Below are 20,069 nucleotides of genomic sequence, written 5' to 3'. Positions count from 1 at the left end.
GAACGTTCAACAAAAAATGACCTGGCTTATGGTATGTGCACAACGAATTCCAAAACATGATGGTTTAAAAGTATTGTATCTGTGTATTGTCTTCAAGGCAGCGAAATGTTAAATGTCAGCTTAATGTTTCCTTAAATTTTTATATGTAAACATTCTTTCAATAGGAATCTAGATAATTATTTATTACTACATCGGTGCGATTATTTCTTCTGCTTAACAGAAGATTATTTTAAGTATACAAGTTCTAGTTCTAAGAACTCGGTAAACGTCTGAAAGAGATTAGAAAAAAGCCGTGTAATCTTGAATAATTTTCGGTTTTTTTTGTTTTTAATTTTTTTATAAGGTAAGGGAATGTGAATTTGCAGAAGAACGCATGAAAGAAAGGAATTAATAGACGTCGTTTGTATATCTCATTTAAACAAATCAATGACGTACTTAGATTATGGCTTGCCTATGATCTCTTCCATAAGCATAGTTGTATAATCTGCTAACAGATTTATAATTTTTGGCAATCTTATTCTCCTGTATTGCTCTAACAAAATATTTTTGTTCTTTCAAATGTTACTTTTTATCTAACAAGGCAATACAAAGATGTAATCGTTATAAGTTTTTGCTTAATGAAATTTTTCAAAATGTGGATTTAATACCTCATATTTTACATGTATTGTACGCGTAAAGTACATTCATGCTATACCCTAAAAATTTTAATTCGTTTTTACTGAAATGAATACGAGGATACGGTAAAAATATGAATTTCGAGTTTACGTGATAAAATGTTGGCCGTACCATGATACATGTTCTATAAAAAATGTTTTGTGAAGTGATAAAGAGGGATATTGAAATAATGGCTCATAATAATGAAATGATAGTTTATGATACTTAAATGTAGTCTATGTGACAAAACATTTCTGATTATGACGATAGAAGTTACCTCGATAAAAATTCATAGTGTTAACTTATAATTATCTTTAACTCTATCAAGTAGTTAGCTCATATATCTATGTTTTGTATGTTTTGGTATATGTGGTAGTTATTAACAATTAAAATTGTACTATTATTTTAATGTTAATAATACGGAATCGAGAAGAATATAAATTTTGTAAAACTAACAATGAAATATTTTAATCGCTTTCGCTTCTCTTCGAAAATATTTTCAATTTATTTGATAATTAAACATTATTTCCAATCTCCCTTTTTTCACACACGCATTACACAAAATTTATACGCGAAGAAAATTAACGTATCGTTAATATCAAAATTTAATAAGAATCTGAATAGAATAGAATATGAAAAAGTGAATAAGAAGTGAAAAATACAGTCTATGTTTCTCATGCAAACAAGTTGCTATTAGAACCCGAAAATGTCACAATAATATTTGTTTTCACAGGGCACATCCAAGATAACTATTTAAAAATATTTTAGAATTGTAAAAAGTAAGATAAATAATAGCGGAGATAGAATGGAAAAATAGATTTTAACGTTTTTGCTCTGTGATGGATCCGATCACAATGAGAGATATTTCCGGGTTCCAATTATAACGTCTTCTTACATTTTTGTTAATGCTCTCCCTTTTATATACGTGAATTTTACTTACATGAAATAACAGAAAAAATTCTTTATATTATTGGTAAGACATACATATTCGCCTATGGAACGAGGTGCTATTGAATAGAAATTTGAATAGAAAGATGAAGAGAAATTGAAAGAATATAATAAAAGAGAAAATACTCTATGAAATACATCTTATATTTTACACCTGGATGTACCCAGATATCTTTGCTTAGTATGTATATTTGAACGGATATAGTTAAATGTATTTATTTCTTTAATTTCTTTTGAAATAACATTAGTCTTGTAAAAATATTAAATTATATTTATATATACATATAGTTACATCACATCAGAGCTTTTTTATACTTGCATATTTCACATAGTAAAAGAGTATTGATGTTGAGGACAATAAGGCAAACAATTATCTGTGCTTATAAGATACAGTATAAAAGTTAAATAGATGTAAACTTATAGCAAAGATGTCACTCTTGTATATAATATTTTATAAATTATTATTTATAATGATACTACTTGTCATCCTTATCTGGTACCAAGAGATTAAGATTGGCATCTTTAGTCGTTGATCCTATAAAAGTTTCCTCATCTCCGCGAATGGATAATGCGGTGACGGAAACATTTGTTTTTCTTTCATCCATCATTGCAGTCCTTGTCCAATTTGAACTGCTGCATTTTATACAACTATGCGAAGGTATTCTGTCTAAACTCACTGTTCTATTTCCACAATCTCCGCATTTGAAGAATCTTTTCACCGCATCAGCAACACGCAATGGATGATTCTGCTCTTTGCACATTTCAGAAGCAGAAAAAGACGTATATTTACAAATTAAACATCTAACAGCTTTACAAGGAACCTTATAAGTAGTCAACATTTTCTCTTCCATTCTTTCTTTCATTTCTAGCTTATTGAAATATTTATCTTGCTCCTGTTCATAAGATTTTTCAATGAGATCAGTATGAGCAGATTTAGTTTGCATCATTTCTTTAAATTTATCTGACAGTACATTTGATTTCTTTGCTTCTTGCCTTTCATCATTTTCTGATTCTCTTGGACGTTTTTTTCCCTTTTCTAGTTTCTCTTCTTTACTCAAACGTACTTTGTTAGGATCTTTAGGTTTAATTTTTCCATTTTCTTTGATCCATTTTACAGCATTATTTTTAGCTATGTTAATTTGTCTTTTAGTTATAGGCTCTGACAAATCTATCGTTCCTCCAAGACAACCAATACCTAAGCGAGGATTTGAAGATAGAGAAGACAAATTTTTGTTTCCTATATTATTATTTTTGCAGGAATTTAACTCTGTTAACGTAGATGAAGAGGATGCCTTGTGGACTGAAGATGTTTGTGATAATACAGCAGCTTTCCAACCTCTCGACTTATTCATTTGTTCAAAGTCTCTTTTTATTTGTTGTCCTGGTATATCTGTTTTCACATTTCGACTTTTTATATTACCTAAACTATTAATAGTTGAATCATTAATCTTCTGGCTTCCTGAAAGTAATGCCAATCGTTTGGCATCTTTTTCTTCTAATTTTTTATTTTTTACAGCAACAACAGCATTAAATTCAGGCATATTGTTGAAAAATGATTTTTGTTTTTGCTGTGGTTTTTGTTTTAACATATCTATTGAAAATTTCTGAGTATTACTAAATGCCTGTAATTCTGCTCTGCGAGAGCATTCCTTGTATTCTCGCTTGATGTGATATAAACAAAATTCACAGCGACTAATATTTATAATAGAACTACACGGTTCTCCATTCTTTTTCCTGGATTTGCATTTTCCCATATCTTTAGATTTACCAAGTATCATGACCCTCTGAGGATTATCAATTGATAATGTTGCTAAATCAGAATTGTCTTTAGATTCCAAGACATTTGGATTAAGAATACCTATCACAGTCCCAATAGTAGTTTTCCATAGTGTTTTATATGCATTACTAAACATAAAAAGGCACACAGTATTCATATTATCAGATAAGTCGCTTATTTTCCATATAGCATATGTACTTCCTTTTTGAGAAGTTTTTGGTGTAGATTTATTTATTAATACTCCTGCAATTACCCAGTCTTTCTCCATTTTTTCTGGATTAAGATGATATTTTATTTTTGATACGGTAACAGGTACTTTGTCACTCATACGTGCTTTCAGCTCTGCTGAAGAAATTATTGGATTAACAATTCTTAATCCAAAAAATGGATCACTATAAACATCTTTTGCTGCAACAATAGCATTATTTGTTACTGTATTTAAATTTTTATTGGTTTTTGTTGCACTGAAATCAAATGTTCTACTGCTTTCACGTGGAAGTGGTCTATCCTCATCTTTTTTAATAGTTTCTTTTTTTAATAAAGTTCTTATATCACGTCCATAATTGGAGTATTTTTGTTCCTCGAAGTAACGCCTGTCTTCATCATCCGAAGAGTCAAGTGTATCATCATAAACTTCACTTTTTTCCTGGGGATTAGTAGATTTACTTCCATCAATTGTTTTAGGTGTACTGTCTAAGAAATTAAAGTCTAGTTCTTTAAGAGTTTCTTTTTGAGTTTCTTTTTGAGATAATTCCTGATTTTCTTCTGTATCACCATTAGCTAAGAGATCATTTAAAATATCATTTACGTCAGAATCACTATCATTATCCATTTTAAGTATCTAAAATAAAATTATTTACTATAATAATTATACGAATATAACTAATATTTTAACACTTTCGAAAGTATTCAATTAACCTTTATTACTTACAAATTACACACAGAAATTGTTTACTTTTAATACAGAAGAAGTTAAGACTTAATGGCTAAAAAAAATTATATTTTTAAAACCACTTATTAGTCAGTTTAACGCGTTCATTATACAGATAAGCAACAAGCCATGAGTAATTATCAAAACAATCTGCCATCTTTCCCGCCATTTCTTAATGACAAGCTATGTTTTCATCGGTACGACCAAAAATTTGCTTCTCGAATCTGTTTCGTATTTGTAAAATTATCGCGATTAGATATAAAATTTCTTTTAATCCAATTACTTAATATTGGAAACAATTAAGTATTATGCCTTTCTAAATAAATCGTATTAATGGCTCGAAAATTGGACAAAATAGAACTAACCAATAAAATTAAGTATTCGGTATTAGAAATAGATAAACTAATGTGTGCAATTTGAGGTACTGTTATATTATATGAGTATACTACAAGACATCATACTCTAAGAAATATAGTACTTCTAAAAACCCTAAAAATATTACTAAATACAATTTTACGTATATATAAATCTTTATAATTTCTGATGTTGTTTGAAACAAATTATATCTTTTAAATTCAATATAATTGATGAAAAACAGGCAGAATTAATACACCAAAATTGTTAAAATATTTGATTTGAAATGCAATATAATTACTTAATAAAAGATAGAAATATTCACAATCAATATAGGTTAATAGAGAGCATTAAAGTTTATTTATATGTATCTATCGACGATTTTTTTTAGCGTGAAGGTTGTCTTTTCATCAATCCATAGCATGAAAATCGATCGGTCATATGAAAGATTTATTTTGGATATTGCAGTCTGTCTAAAGGATACAGAAATGAGTTTTGTGGAGGATAAAGTAGCACCGAAATATCCGCGTGAATGGATTTGAAACGCATTTCTTATTCCTTTTCTGATTTTACAAGATGATGCGTGACATTCTTTATTTTTGAAATCAGTTTACCTACGAATTTGAAAAATGTTATAATCTTTTATCATAATACTATTATCGTAAAGAAATTATTAAAAACTAAAAGAATTCATCCGAATTTATAAATTTGTAAAAGAATACTCAATACGTTTGTGAAAACTTTCTTTACCTCATTCAGTAACAGAATCACGATAACAACGAAGTAGAATACACTTTTAGAATTTTTCTAAAAACAGCACGAAATTTTGTTTTAAACATTGTGCTTTCGTATGCGTGAACGATTATCGAGCGAAATAAATAACACGGCATGGACGTTCGTTTTAAGTTTGCGCTGCTGTAATCATAGCGTGCAAGTCATTTCATATTCTTTACGTAAGCTACCATCTGTAAGAGTAGATGTATCTAATTGCCATTACACTTGTTTACTTACTGGTGTTTATTTCATAAATAACAGGAATAACAAGAATCACGTCATCGATGATGTAATAAAATTGAAACAAATATATTTGGTGATCGACAGTAGAAAAATTAGTACAATTTTCGAAAAAAATTCTTTATATATATCTACAAACAGTAGCGAATGATAATGCTATAATTTTCAGCGACTAAGAAGCATATGTATACTGTTACTCTATTTGCTACCGTGGAACCGTCGATCGATTCGAGCAATAAGTCATCAATAAAACATATTCTCCGCTACACTTTACTGTCTATCGATCCTGCAACTATATTACTTTCTTATTTGTGACGATAACTTTTCTCAAAGCAAGAATTTCTTTCTCTGGTGCCGTTGGAAAAATCGTTTCCCTTTAATATATAATTTGCAAGAAGTGTCCACTGCTATATCTTCGCGTTGTAACGAACAGCGTCGGTTGGCTTATCTATAATTAAACCTCAATGCGATTTGTCTGAAAGAGAATCGTAGAAACGACATTGCACTTACATTCTCCGCCATGAAAGTTCATCTTAAAAAGGAATAAAAGCTTTTGTTGGAAGGTTTCGTTTAATATTATTTTAATTTGATCGTTATTTTTTTACGATATTAATGTTGAAAAGTCAAACGATCGCTACTGAAGCACGGTTTAATGTCGCGCTAAGTCGTCCATATGCTTTCTACAAGGGAAGGTGGTTTCTCCAGATCTGGTTCGAAATAATCCGCGGCACGAGGCACCAATAGTATCCTCCACCTGCTAATCTCGAGGAAAGCTGCACATTTCAAACGCCTTCCACCTGTTAGTCATGGGGAAAGCGTATGGTTACGAAGTTTTTCGAGTAGAACGGTGCAACACGCAGTGGTTCTCTCTTTCGTCCTTTCGGTTCTTTCGAGGACTCCGTACCATCTGCGTCCTATGGAAAATACAGATGTCCGTTATAAAAGGATAAATATAAGTAATAAAAAAAAAAAAAAAAAAAAAAAAAAAAGAAATATATTTCAGTTCCAGAAAGTAGTCGCGTGACAATGTTTCGTGCGGTTGAATACCTTTGGGAATTTCTTTATCGAATAAGAAAACGGGATATAGTACAATATATACATTAGTTTTCTAATATTTAAAATTAAAGCAGTGGCGTCATAACAGCTGCTAAAATGAATATTCTTCCGAGAATAAATATTTTACACTCCGTTATGGAGGGTTCGTATAACCGAATAGATTATTCAGAAAGGTAATATACATATGTAGAATAAATGTCGCGTGTGCACGATGAAATTCACGTATAAAAAAGGAAATTTACGAGCAGTAGTAAGTATCAATTTACAAACGATCGATTAGCTTTAGCGTATATCGTTGAACGCGTTGGTTCGCGTCACGGTAAAACGCGCGCTCCGCCGTACAACTGCAATATACACAATTGTCCATAGCAACGTTGTTGTCAACATAATTTCTACAAAGTAGCATGTTTCCTGGAATCGAAAGAGGCGCGTAGCGAAGCTGGAGAATCACTCATTTTTTCCCCTTTATTAACGAACTCGGTCGTGCCTCCGTTTGATAGAGGCAGAGCTCGCAATTTCCTCGGTCGGAGTCACCTAGAGCATCGTCGGAGGAAAAGGTAAAACATGGGAGGGCGAGTCCCCTCTAGGCGCGTGCCTTGCCCCTTGACCCCCTCGTCGTACCTCGTGCGTGACCCCCACCCCTGTTTGCCACCCACTCACCTACCCCGACCCAGTGGCCCGCGGGCCACCCCACCGCGCCCCACCCCTGCGCCGACAGCGATTCGACCCCGCGCGCGCACCCGTCTCGAGCGTCGTGCTCGTTCGCAGTCCGTCAGTCTATCGGCAACCTGCGTACCAGTCGTGTCGCAGTGCTTACGTAACAATATATTATTATTATTCTTACTTGCCTGACCGGTGTGTTGTTCATTTATAAATTGCGGTCTACGTTTTTTCGTTCGTCCCTCGCCGAGTTACTCGTCCTTGCCGCTCGGTCTCTACTTTAATTGGTTTAATCGACACGCAATTGTATACATACAAAAGGGTCAATCGTCAACGTTAATACATATGCATATCTTTTCTCGATCAACTACATAAAAACACGCGAAGAAATACATATAAAATACAAGCACACGTAAAACACGACGAACGCACGCGCCGCGCTCGCGATAAACGCGCTCTACGTCTCCCGCGAATCGCCGTTACCTGCCTGTCTCGTCTGCACACGTCGTCGTGCGAGTACATCCGGATTCGGATCGTCGTTGTTCAACATCGCCGTGCTGGTTCATCTCCGTGGTCGCGTGATCGATCGATACGCGATTATTAATCAATATCGTCTACGATTATATACGTGTTATAAAATACGCGAAGAAGAGATAGCAAGAGAGGAATCAGGATAGCACGTCGCTGCTGCATGGGTTACTACCTGCGGCCGGTAAATGAACAAGTGTCGTCGACGAACCACCACTATAGAGCACGTTCTCTGGGTTCGGCCCTCCTCCACGGGCACGGTGTATCGATTGCTCTAAAATAGACGCGTGGGAACACCTGCAGGCTACATACACATTCTACCTACAGCTCAGACTGTCTGGTTCTCGCTGTAGCCCTCTCTCTCTCTTACTTTCCCACTGTATCGGTCTTTCCTGACGCCCTTGCACAGCTCGTGACAGGTGCAACGAGAGTAACGGTAGCAGCAGCAGCAGCAGCAGCAGCAGCAGCACCGCGCTGTCGTAGGGCTGGAGGTGGTGGAGGTGGTGGCGGTGGTGGCGGAGGTGCAAGCGATCAAGAAGAAACGTAACAGGAAGCGGAAGAAGCGAAACGAAGACGAAAAGAAAGAGAGAGAGAGAGGGTAGAAGGACAGAACGGAAGAAAGTACAAGAGACATAGATCGTACGTACGTGGATATACGTGCGCGCGCGCGCTCGCCAACGGAAAGGAAAGGAGGGAAAGGTGGAGAAGGAGGAAGGAGGCGATACGCCTGGGTTTCTCGCGAGAAAAGGGTTATTTCCAGTGATACGTCCTGGAGGCGCCTGTCGTCTTCGCCGGTACAACCATAACGCCGCCCGCTTTAAAACGCCCGAGACGGGATACGGTGGACTCATCGCCGCCACCCGCTCGAACCGCAGCCCCCGGAAACCCCGGACCATCCAGCAAACTCGCTTGCATCATGGACGCACCGCTCTCACAGAGTATGGACTCCGTCAACACGGTAGCCACCGGTGAAGACGAGGTACGTGCACTAACTACTACACCGTACATTGTATCGTTAACGACGCGCCTGTGCATTACGCACGATCCTCTCTCCTTCCCTCTCTCTCTCTCTCTCTCTCTCTTTCTCTCTCTCTCTCTCTCTCCCCCTCTCTACATATATATAAATATGTACATATATAAATATATGTATGCGCTATGTATGTATTATACGTGTATGTATACCAGAGCCGCCGATTGCTTCCTCGTTTTCACCCTTCTCCCTTTCTCTCGCCGTTCGTTGCGCCGTGCCGCGCCGCGCGAGGCCGCGCGCGTACACACATTTGCACAGGGCATCCGACATACCTACTTCCTTCCTTCCTTCCTTCCCATCAACTTACCTTAGTTACCCTCCGTCCCACTCCTACGCTCGCCATATTGCTCGTTTCTCTTCCTTCCTCGTTTTCTTCCCTCTTCTTCTATATATTACTCTACCTTGCTCGCTCTTCCCGTCGCTTTCCTTTTCTCGTGTACATCGTATTCTTCCCTCCTCGTTCCTCTTTCCAGGGCTTACACGTCACGAGAACGCGCAGGCGCGTTGCACGCGCAAACTTTGCGTGCTTGCTGTGTCGTGGCTGCCGGTGCACATAGTACTTACACGTATATACATACACGCGGTTCAGTCCTGTGCAAGCATGTGTATAGAGAGCGTTAACGCTACGAGCGTGTATATGGGCAGAGAGAAGGCGGGAATTCGATCGTGCACCACAATACACAGTGTGTGCCGCAGGTGACTCGTTTCCATCGTCCGCTCGATCGGTCGGTTGGCTGGATAGGCTGGTTTAGCAGGCCGGCTTCCTTCCTCGCAGCCGAGCACCTGAGAGAGTGACGCGCCACGCCAGACCACGCTTGTTATTGATTTTTCCGCAACGCGAGACCCGCGGAGGGCTCGCTATACGCTCTCTGTCACATCATATGCCGTTGGATTACGCTTCGTCACACGACACACGCATTATCAGACGTTACATAGGTAGTAGGCGACCGCGCCAACTGTTTTATTATCGGAGTCCTACGAAAAACAAGTACATACGCTTTGTTCGTCATAGAAAACCTTAAGTCTCTTATATATAATCATGAATCATGCTTGCTCGTGATATATATTGGACGATCGTTCAAGTCGCCGGTTATTAGCTGCAGGCACTTGTCTAGCGAATTCTCGATCGACTTTCACGAAACTGTCGGTCTTGTAGACCAACTTGTGTGGCGCTTACTAGTTATGTACCTGCTTTTTGATCGAACGTGCAGCTTTCAATGCAACGCATCGATCGCTATCGATATTTGATCAACACGATGACGCGCGAAATTTGAATAACACATCGGGATAGAATTAATATATACATCGGTAAATTTTTCATCGTACGCCAACGTAATCCCTTTCAAGGAGTACCCTCTACGTTCTATCGTATTTTAACTCGTGTTACATCGTTCTAACGTCCCTTTTACGCGACTTCTTCACCTTCTAGGGACAAAATGGAGGCGCTGCCCGTAATAGAAGCGAATCAAAGACGATTTATTATTCACGCTATAGAACTTCCCTTACTAACGTCACCGAGAAACAGAGGGAACTTCTCGCGACGCGTTCGAACGCTTTACACACGATCGATTAAAATCGAAGGAAAACTAAAGCGTTTGAAACTCGTGCCTGCGAATCGCATCGTAAATTGTTAATACAGCAAGGGCGTTGCACAACCGTGTGAAATATCGCGATACTTATTTTCGAAGCGCAACATTCGCGGAATTATTTCTGGCTGTTTGTTTCCTCATGGTTAGTGGTGGGATCAAGTTTAACATGTACCTACGTACTTATAAATCCGAATCAATACTCAAGGTTCGTACCGTTCGAATATTACTCATAACATATAAATAGTTGATTCATCGTACTTCGCGAAGTATTCGACCTTCGCAAGCAGTTTGCGAACATCGAAACGAGTACTTGCGAGTTTAAAAAATCTAATTACAAGTACTTCGATATCAGAATTAATCGATACTCCTGCGAGTACCGATCGAGTCGTGAAATTCAGAAATACGTATATCCTGTTTATGCTTTTACAGGCTGCATGCAATCGATTATTATCAGCGTAGAATTACATCGTGCATGAAAATTACGATAGCAGATTTTAATGACAATCGGAAAAGATACTTTTGAGAGGACGGAGAATTTTTGCTAAGACGTTCATAAAGTTTCGTACCTACTCGACGATTATTCTATTTGACAGAACTTACTTCGTTTCTCAAAGTATTCACAGGGGGTTTGAATCTGTCGCGTTTAACCTTGCCGTCCTACTTGCTCCCATATCATCCGAAATAAACATTATATTTCAATAGATATTATTAACCTTCCAAAGGTCGCGCTTGATCCGACAGATACGTGTAAAATTTGATTCTAAATATCTTTAAATTCGTAATTGTTCACTCCTCTTTATATTTATATATACTTTTCATATACTGTAAATATACGTATATATTACGTTTCGTATTAATTTTAGCGCTTTTTGTACAGTTTTTTTTTTTCGCAAACATAAGCACTGCTGCATAGATTTTGAATTATCGTATCTCTCAGAATTTTACGACCTCGGCAGGGATAAAATATACACAGTTTTCAAATATTTGGTTTTACTATTCGATGCAATTTCCGTATCTTGTACGCGTTTCACGGTTTTTATGAATAAAATAGTTGAAAAAAGGTAGAAAATGTCGGAAGAGATACAATCGCGAAGAAGAAGCGAGGATGACAGTAGGATTAAGTTTGATTCTACTGGAAAGCATCGCTTCGCTTTTACATACTTGCAACGTATTTGAATCTGTGTATCGTTACTCGTGGTTCCAACGCGTTGTCCTCGATGAACCGAACGATAGTTTGGCCGACGTGTATCTTGCGATTGCCGTTCGTTTCGGTCACGTTTGGTGCGATCGTTCGATCTTACGGATCGAGATTTTAGCGCGGAGAAAATCACGATTTTCTCGCACGACCGGCTTTGTCGGACGGTCTGTCACGTGGATCAGGAAGAGTGGATGTATCGAACGGGAACGACGACACGAGAGCAGGAAACTTGGCCATCGTTTTGCTCGGTTTCCTTTTACGATTCCTTTCCGTGCGTGCTCTTCCGCATTGCTCGCAAGCAGGAACATCAACGCTCGATTAGGAGGTTATCGACGGAGATCGACATTGCTATTGACGGATCGTTTACAATTTACGTTCCGAAGCGTGAACGTTGTTAACTAGCGAAAGACCGGACAGTGAACATACAATGTGTAAAAGTTGCGCGGATCGTGGAAAGAGCTATACGAAATTGTAATTTTGGAAGTTCAAAGTCAACGTAATAGTAAGCTCTTGCAGAATTGAACTGATGGAAAGATCGATAGAATTGAGATTCGAACGGTCGATGAATAAAGTGTAAGATCAATGGGTTCGCCTAAACGCCAAATTACATTTACCTTTACCTCTGTAAAGGGTAACCTCGCGCTGAAACATTGACAATTTTTATATTAAATGGCATAGGGCATCAGAGTCAAAAGTATTTTATTATTCCAAATCGTACGTACGATGTTGTTAAGGGTTAAGGGTTTGATGCAAACGATGATGCAAATGAATCACAAATCGTCACAATGTCGACGATGATCTACAAATCGTGAACAACCCGGCAGAAAAATCTCTTTGTTTCGCATATCAGCTGCGTAACACGGTGAAATCCGAGTTCTTCGACTCTGGTTTCCGCCCTTCACCGCAACCAGCGAAATAAGCCACGTAATAAAAGTTATACACTCTGTAGCTCGGGTCGTAATTAAAATTTAGCCGGTGATCTTGAGATAAAAAGCGTGCACAGGTTTTTTCAGAAGGGGGAAAGGGTAGAATTGCGCGATTTTTCCCACTGTTCGCCACTGCACCGTTGCTGGCTCCTCTTCGCTGTTTGTCCCTTCTACATTCCCCGCTAGCCTATTCAAGGAAAGTACGACGGGGGGAAAATTTAATTCTCGCCACGTCACGGATAAAAACGTATTTGTCGCGTGATGGGTCCATGCGTGAATGTAACGAGGAAACGCTTTTACATTTCCCACGACTATTTCGCCGGCGAAATTCACGAAATGGCCTCACGTTTCGCCCTCTATTTCGCCCGTCAGTTTGCTACGAGACCGAAATAATATTCCACGCTTGTTTTCCAATTAATTTGGTCGAGCGTAGACGAACGAAATTCTAAGCAGGAGAAGGCGGATAGATTATGTTTTATCGGAATAAGAACGATCGAAGTTGTCGCGGATGAGGCTGTACGCGCGTTAGCGACAAAACTGTCGCTTTAGCATTTATTTATACTGTAAATTACAAGAAGAATCGCAAGAGCCTTTTATTATCGCAAGGCGTCGTTACAAGAAGAAGAAATTGAATTTTTGATTGCTGCGAGCTAAGTAGCTAAGAAACGTCGTTCCGCGTCGTCAAATGCCCTTTTCCTAAGCGACAAAACTGTCGTTAGCGCGCGACAGGTTCTTTGGTTGCTGACGAACAGATTGCGGGCTTTTACGCGTTTGTGCGAAGTTCAAAGGAACGTATAGAAAACGTACAATAGAACACATAGGATAGGCAAAGTATAATTTTTAATAGACGAACCTCGCCTTACCTCGCCTCCCTGATAGTTTTACCTCTCCTCGTTGAGTTTCTTTTCGTCATAGATGTAGAAGGATCAAATTTTATGTACTTTGGAACTTGCTATTAGCTTTTTTCTGATAGTCTTGTGTATGTCATTATAGGGAACCTATGGTCTTAATTCAATTAGGCGAGGCTTGTTTGATTGTAATGGGATAAAAGTGTTGGACTTGTTTGCTTATGATGTTACGACTCCTATTCTTGTTGATACTATTCTTGAAACGTCTATACCGTAGATCATCGAATTTCAGTGATTATCGAGGAAAAGTAGCGTAGCACGAATCGTTCGTTTATAATTAATCGTTTCTCTTACTCTGCATCTCCGTTAGGAAGCCAATAGTATCTACTCTAGGAACGATGGTCGATGAAATCGTTTAATCGTTAAAATGATGGGAATATATCGCGATCAAAGCTCCAACTGTATCAAACTTAACGTTTCATGCATCAGCCATTCCTCGATTTTCTATCCATACGCAAATTTTCGGATACTAAACCCAGTCTATTCGTCTAACACGAACGAAACAATGTATTAGTTTTATTAACTATTCGCCGAGCGTTTACGCGATCGAACCAAAACTGTAATCCACAGTCTCTAAATTAATTGCAAGAACGTATTTGACGCTTGGAATTATGCAGTGGAATAATAGCCCAAACACGTTTATCCGGCGTTGTATACTAAATCGAGCTGCTGGATTTCCAGAAGCGAGATAAACGACGATCGATACGAGCATCGATGAGCATCGAATTCGCGTATGATAACTGGACGGCGTGAAACGACGATCTCTAGATATCAATTCGACGATTTAACCTTATTGCGTTCTTTCCACCATTCTCGACCAAATGTACGATTTCTTACGTTAAAAATGATCTCGAGTTTACAGAAAATATCGGAAGAATCGCCATCGTTACGCATGATTCCTCGTTTCAATTTCACGTTAGATGTCTGCTGAAATCGTCGAGAGTCCTTGTTGGTCGATAAAATCAGAGCGAGACTGAGATATAGAAATTCGCAGTATCGTTTAACGAACTCGCGGTTGGACGCGCAGTCAATTTGGAAAATAAGATCCACGCGATGGAACTTTGCTTCGCGGTCAATTAGCTTCGAATGGACTCGTTGGAATTTTTAACGTTGCCCGGAAATCGGTGCCGCGTCTGGGAAACACGTGGAGCCGATTTCCGCCACGGGGGAAAAGAGAAACCTGCCGCAAGAAGTTGGAGAGTCGTTCGAGAATTATTTTAATGCCAGACGTTTCTCTCTCTCTCTCTCTCTCTCTCTCTCTCTCTCTCTCTCCTCCCTTTCTCTCTTTGGAAAATGTCTGCACGCGAGAAGCGATTCTCCATCGAATATCGTGCATTTAAAATTGCTACGGTAATTTTCAAGTATTAACGTTGCATACATGGAAGCGGAGTTAAGGGAAGAATAGTTTAAACATCGTTATACGAATATTTCAACGCTTTTTAAAATATCAGTTTTTAGTACTAAAATTTACGTTTCGAAAAGAATAAGTGTTATATATATTTATCAAGGTTTTTATTTGCGTAGTTGCCTTCTTTATTTTCCTATTTTTTATCAGTAAACACGTACAAGAATTTGCATATTATCAAGATGACGTCAGTGAAGTACGAAGAAGATCGAAAGTGGAAGTTAAACAGAGAAGAAGTTCGTTTAACAGCGGTTCACAAGTTTTAGGAGTTGAAATAAGATTAGAAATAAAAATTTATCTTAGAAAAAGAGACAATGCGTACCTAGATTCTTCTTTATATATATATTTTATAATCCTTGTTGCCAATCCTATGCAAAGAACAGATCTAATTTTCCGAGAAACTTCTTTCCTAAGCATACGATGATCTTTTTAGATTATATCTTATTTTTATTCTTTAATTGCTAAGATAGAAGTACAACGTTTCTCTTAGCTATATTATTCGGATGAAAATAGGAGGTAGGTTGGTAGGAAAAGCAAGCTACGTTGTTTTCTAACCAGAATTTCGTTGTTTCGAAATACAGAAAATTTCCATGTTACGATTGCGTAACGTAAAATCGCCAGAATCGCGGACCGTGGCCGATTGTATAACGATCAAAAACGCTTTCCAGGTTTTTCACGCTCTGATTCGCATTTTTATGATGTCTGGACGCGTCAGGGATCTACCCTTTGGAAAATGTGGCGAGTGCAACCAAAGAATTAATTTTCTACTCTGTCGAGGACGAAATAAAATGGGGATTAATTTTGCAACGCTTCTTACCTTCTCGGTTAACATGGACACGCTCGATAATCAATTCGCCCGAGGTGATTGTTGCGCGTTTTAGCTTTAGTCCAGTGCGTGGAAATATCTGGCGATCTTTCTTATTCCAACGAAAGAAACAAAGCGAGTATCGAGAAATTAACGGATAAAGGTATTCGTACACGAATCTACATTATGATTATTGATTTTTGCGTCTTGAAAATGCTACAAAGCGTAGGAAACGTAACGTCGTTTCGTGTCACCTTTCAAAATATTCTTTTACCAGTTTTATACAAATAAAAACCTTTTCGATCACAAAGTTTAGGCGTACAATTTTTTGACGATGCATGTCGCGTTATATCGATCGATGTTTGATTAGTTCATAATGTCTGTATAGGCTAATTTATTTTCACGTTCGTTAAGCCGCGTCCTCGCTCAGCTACCGACGGCATATATTTTACGTAATTAAATTTCGAACAGCACTCGCATTAATATCAAGTAAATTTGGTACACAAAACCAACCGACCGTAAATAACAAAATTAGCGATACGTTCAATTTAATTTTCAGTTCTATGCTTCGTGCAAAATTTAGCGTTCCACTGTATATACGTGCACGCGTGTAATATAAACTTTCATACGTCTATGTTATAATCGATCAAATAGGCATCACGCTGGAAAACAACGGGCACCGATCATTTTCCGTTCATCCTATCCGTCGTAGGGTTAGTACGTATTTCTCTCTTCTGCATGTTCGTTGCTTCAATTATACGAAACTTTCGAAAGCACCGACTGTTTCGCTATAGAGGCGAACTCGATCGTTTCCCAACATAAACTTCGTTTCAACTTTATCCACGAAACCAAGGAATTTCATTAAATCGCACGGGATCGCGGCGCAATTTTTTCCACCTTCGTGTTCCATTCGCGAAAGCTACATCCACCGGCGATTGGATTGATTCTTTGGAATTAGATTCCGGCTAGTGGAACTCCGAAAATGTAGATTATCGTTGGTCTGTTCGAAATTAGTTCGACAATTTTTGCAGAAAGTGAAAAATTAGTTTTTGCCAGATAAAGTGGTTTCGCTCGATATTTCTTATCAATTCTTGGTCGTATATTCCGTTGCGATAGACGCATCGATGCAAATGTTGCTCTAGCTATTAACATGGAAGAATTTATCGTAGGGACTTTTGACAAGAAATTAACGTTCGTGGCAACCGCGCGATACTCGCGATCGCGCGTCTCTTTGACAAATCCGAGTAGTTTGAAAAATTCCACGTTTCACGTTTTATGGAAATTACGCGGGATAAGCATCGACAACCTATGAATTTGGGAAATTTCAAAAAGTAAAGCTAACCACCTTGGCCTGTAAACGGCTCGTTTACCAAAATCCACCGCTTTGCCACAATTTTACCATGCAGAGTGCAATCGAAGGTACACGCAACACGACCAACGTCGGATTTATTCGTGCGTGCGAATGCGCTCGAATTTCGGTTAATTTGCACGCATTAACGTTTACCTTCGAAACATTGAAACGTCGGTGGCAAGTTGTTGCGCCCGAGGTAGATACACGTGTAAATTAGCGCAACGCGACTAGTTCTGGACAGCGACGGAAGGGAAGAGAGAGAAGGAGAGAGAAAGAGAGAGAAGGAGGCATACGTGTACGAAATGCGGCAGAACAGGATGTGGAACGGGTTAAAAAAGAGGGAGAAAGAGGGAGGATACGTGGAATCAGTGAGCGGTTCTCTTTATGCACGCACCTGCACACATCAATGAAAGTTAACGCATAACGCGATACCGCGTTCAACCTACAGCTAAGAGGATAATGCCGTTATACCTCGTGTCCGATAGCTATTTGCCCAGTGAATTTGAAATATCTTTGTCGATTTTTTTACGGGCCGATGCAACTTTCACAGAGTCTCGCACTCACCGTAGAAACGGCACTTGCGCATAAATCCCAATGATTATGTTGCTTTCTTCTTTCTTCGTGCGTTTTCCAGCGGATTTTTGTTACGTACAAATCGGATTCTGAAAGGCACGACGAACCAAGTTTGAATAAGAATCGGTGGATTCTATCGAAGTAATCGGTTTGTCCGCGTGTAACTTGGATCAGTCCAGAGATGGTCAGTTTGATTGACGAAAATCACGACGTTTCCTTCGTATTGGATAAACAGGTTGATCTTCGCCAGACGTGTTTTCTTTACCTCTTTCTCTTTGCGCTTGTATATATTATAAGTTGGGTCGTGCCATCTGAATTCGATATCTAGTCCCCCATGAATCTGTAATTCGTTCGACTGCGTCAAAATCAGAATATTCCGTTTGATCGTGGATGAAAAGGTTTGAGATGGTATGTAAACGATAGAAGGTTTAAAAACACTGGAGTATATTTAACAATATAATTTATTAAAATATACCCTACGTGTACACTAGTCGTATAATACGACTGCTGGCTTGATTCGTGATTACGAATATAGCTGTTACTTCTCGTGTCACAAAGGTTGCCTCGCTTCCCTGTTCGCTATATTTATAACCGTCGGAGTAGACAAAAGGCGCCGGGATTTTAATTTCGAAGGTGTTCTCGAAAGATCCCAACGGACGCCGAACTCTCGACCTTGTTTACGAATTTTGACTTTTCGGATAGTCGACTCGAAGGCCTATGATCACGACAAAAACGACGGATTTCGATTAACCTTCGGTAACCGCCTAAGGTTGTCGGATCTATAATAAACTAATCTATCGGTACACACGGTTTTTGTGTAGCGGATTCACTGGACGGAAACCGTTATGAATTTTACCGTCGAGTGCCGCTACAGGTTGATTTTCGGAAGAAATGTTTCCTGTAACTTCTTCTCCCTTTGTTCGTCTATACGCGTATAATTTGGATTATTTAATTCAAATTTGCTGTACTAGTTCCTAGATCAACAATTCGTTCCAACGCGTCACGACATTTTTCTTAGTTTAAAAAGTTAACTCGAAGAATTGTCTTTCCAAAGATAAACTTCTTCTATTTCTTTCTTTCGCTATTCGTACATATATGTGCGTTCTTTTACCTTGTCCAACGAGCAGACCAGGATGCAGTCTCCAAGTACAGGATAAAGTTGCACTCTCGGGGAAAATTCGGTTTCGAGGAAGCGGCGAGTGTAGAAGAAGATCGAGTACTTGTTTCACGTTTGAGCGTATGCGTTTGATCGTCTCGTGGATTGTTCGGGTAGGTCAGACGGATGGGAAATTGCAGAGGGGTGAAAGGTTGTCTGGTTTGATTCGATTTGGAAGGATTTATGGGAGGAATTTTATTTTCCTGGAATTAGCTCGATTTTTCGACCGCCAATACGTTGACTAGAAAAGAAGAACGTTGTTAATACGCGGCCAGTTTAAATAACTCTATTGTCGTACGATATTGGGAGTATTATCGTCTAACGTTACTTTCTATTCGCAATATAGCTTCGAGGAGAAAATGTCGATTACGCGGGGATCGAAACGAAGATTTACCATGGGATTAAAGTTTCTGTTATTAAATTAACCGACGATTAAGTAGGTACGAGATTAAGTTCACAACTGGATTTAGTAATTCCAAGCTTTGTTCCGCTTTAAAGCAAGTCGCAAACATCTTTAGACGTCTATAAATCTTACCAATATGGATTTTTCTACTTTCTCTTGATAATCGCTTCAGATACATGTTGTTTCTTGACTCCTTGACGTACATCTATATGTTACGCTTCAAGGCTATTACTCTGTGTCGGAGACGTAACGTTCCAAAAAATACTTGCTTTTATTTCATTAATTTTTGAGCGAAGAAGGTACCGCTAATAATAAATCAGGTATCAAGAACATACGGGCCAACGTTCAATTTTGTAAATCGCTTAAAATTATTTCACAAAGAGATTTATGAAGTTGACCGTAACATCGGCGGGATACGCCTTTCCAATTTTCCTTGAGTAGGATAGGTCATTGTTCTATTCCTCTGCAATTCCACTTCCAACAGATCGACGCTCATAAAATTGACAAATTTCTGTCTTTCCAATCTTACCTTTGTAATATTCTGGCTTTCCAATTCTCCTTAAGTAGAATAGGTCATTGATACCAGAACCATTCCGCTCTCCTCTGTAATCCTACGTCCAAAATATCCCAGTAATCTAAAATCTCCATTAAATCACCCACCAAAGAACCAAAACGTGATCCAACTCGAAGCCGCAAGATCATCGTTCACTCGCAAGCTTGTTCCTCTTTACGGAAAAACCAGAGGTGTTATACTGTACGATGAATTACGTTTGTAATGGTGCGAGGCGAGCGTACGTTCGAAT

General features: G+C 38.6%; 2 protein-coding genes and 1 long non-coding RNA gene across 9 annotated transcripts in view; 1 reads left to right on the top strand and 2 right to left on the bottom strand.

Moving 5' to 3' along the window:
• Positions 1 to 618: 618 nt before the first annotated feature.
• LOC126916604 (protein MCM10 homolog) lies at positions 619 to 4,584 on the bottom strand. Of its 2 annotated transcripts, none has more exons than XM_050722581.1 (2): positions 4,298 to 4,584; positions 619 to 4,220 (listed from the first exon to the last, which is right to left on the bottom strand). In XM_050722581.1, exon 2 carries the CDS (start codon positions 4,209 to 4,211, stop codon positions 2,079 to 2,081), a length of 2,133 nt encoding a protein of 710 aa, XP_050578538.1. In that variant the 5' UTR covers positions 4,212 to 4,220; positions 4,298 to 4,584; the 3' UTR covers positions 619 to 2,078. The 2 variants fall into 2 exon arrangements, with proteins under 2 accessions (XP_050578538.1, XP_050578529.1); XM_050722572.1 differs by having other exon boundaries at positions 4,311 to 4,584.
• Positions 4,585 to 4,856: 272 nt separating this feature from the next.
• LOC126916804 (uncharacterized) lies at positions 4,857 to 9,493 on the bottom strand. The gene is made up of 3 exons (XR_007710736.1): positions 9,260 to 9,493; positions 5,415 to 6,592; positions 4,857 to 5,278 (listed from the first exon to the last, which is right to left on the bottom strand). It is a non-coding gene; the product is annotated as an uncharacterized LOC126916804 (long non-coding RNA).
• The window catches only part of LOC126916743 (protein couch potato-like), a 179,344-nt gene continuing 166,725 nt past the window's right edge, over positions 7,451 to 20,069 (top strand). For 4 of the 6 annotated variants that reach the window (XM_050722862.1, XM_050722846.1, XM_050722855.1 and 1 more), the window contains exon 1: positions 7,452 to 8,901. In XM_050722862.1, the coding sequence (XP_050578819.1) occupies positions 8,839 to 8,901 (63 nt within the window). In that variant the 5' untranslated portion in view covers positions 7,452 to 8,838. Of the gene's footprint in view, positions 8,902 to 20,069 lie in introns of all 6 variants that reach the window. The other 2 variants (XM_050722870.1, XM_050722880.1) reach the window with 2 other exon arrangements.

This window comes from Bombus affinis, chromosome 1 (assembly GCF_024516045.1).
Source record: "Bombus affinis isolate iyBomAffi1 chromosome 1, iyBomAffi1.2, whole genome shotgun sequence".
Classification (NCBI taxonomy): Eukaryota; Metazoa; Arthropoda; class Insecta; order Hymenoptera; family Apidae; genus Bombus; species Bombus affinis.
Note: the sequence above shows the minus strand (reverse complement) of the source record. Positions and strands in the feature narration are given on the sequence as shown.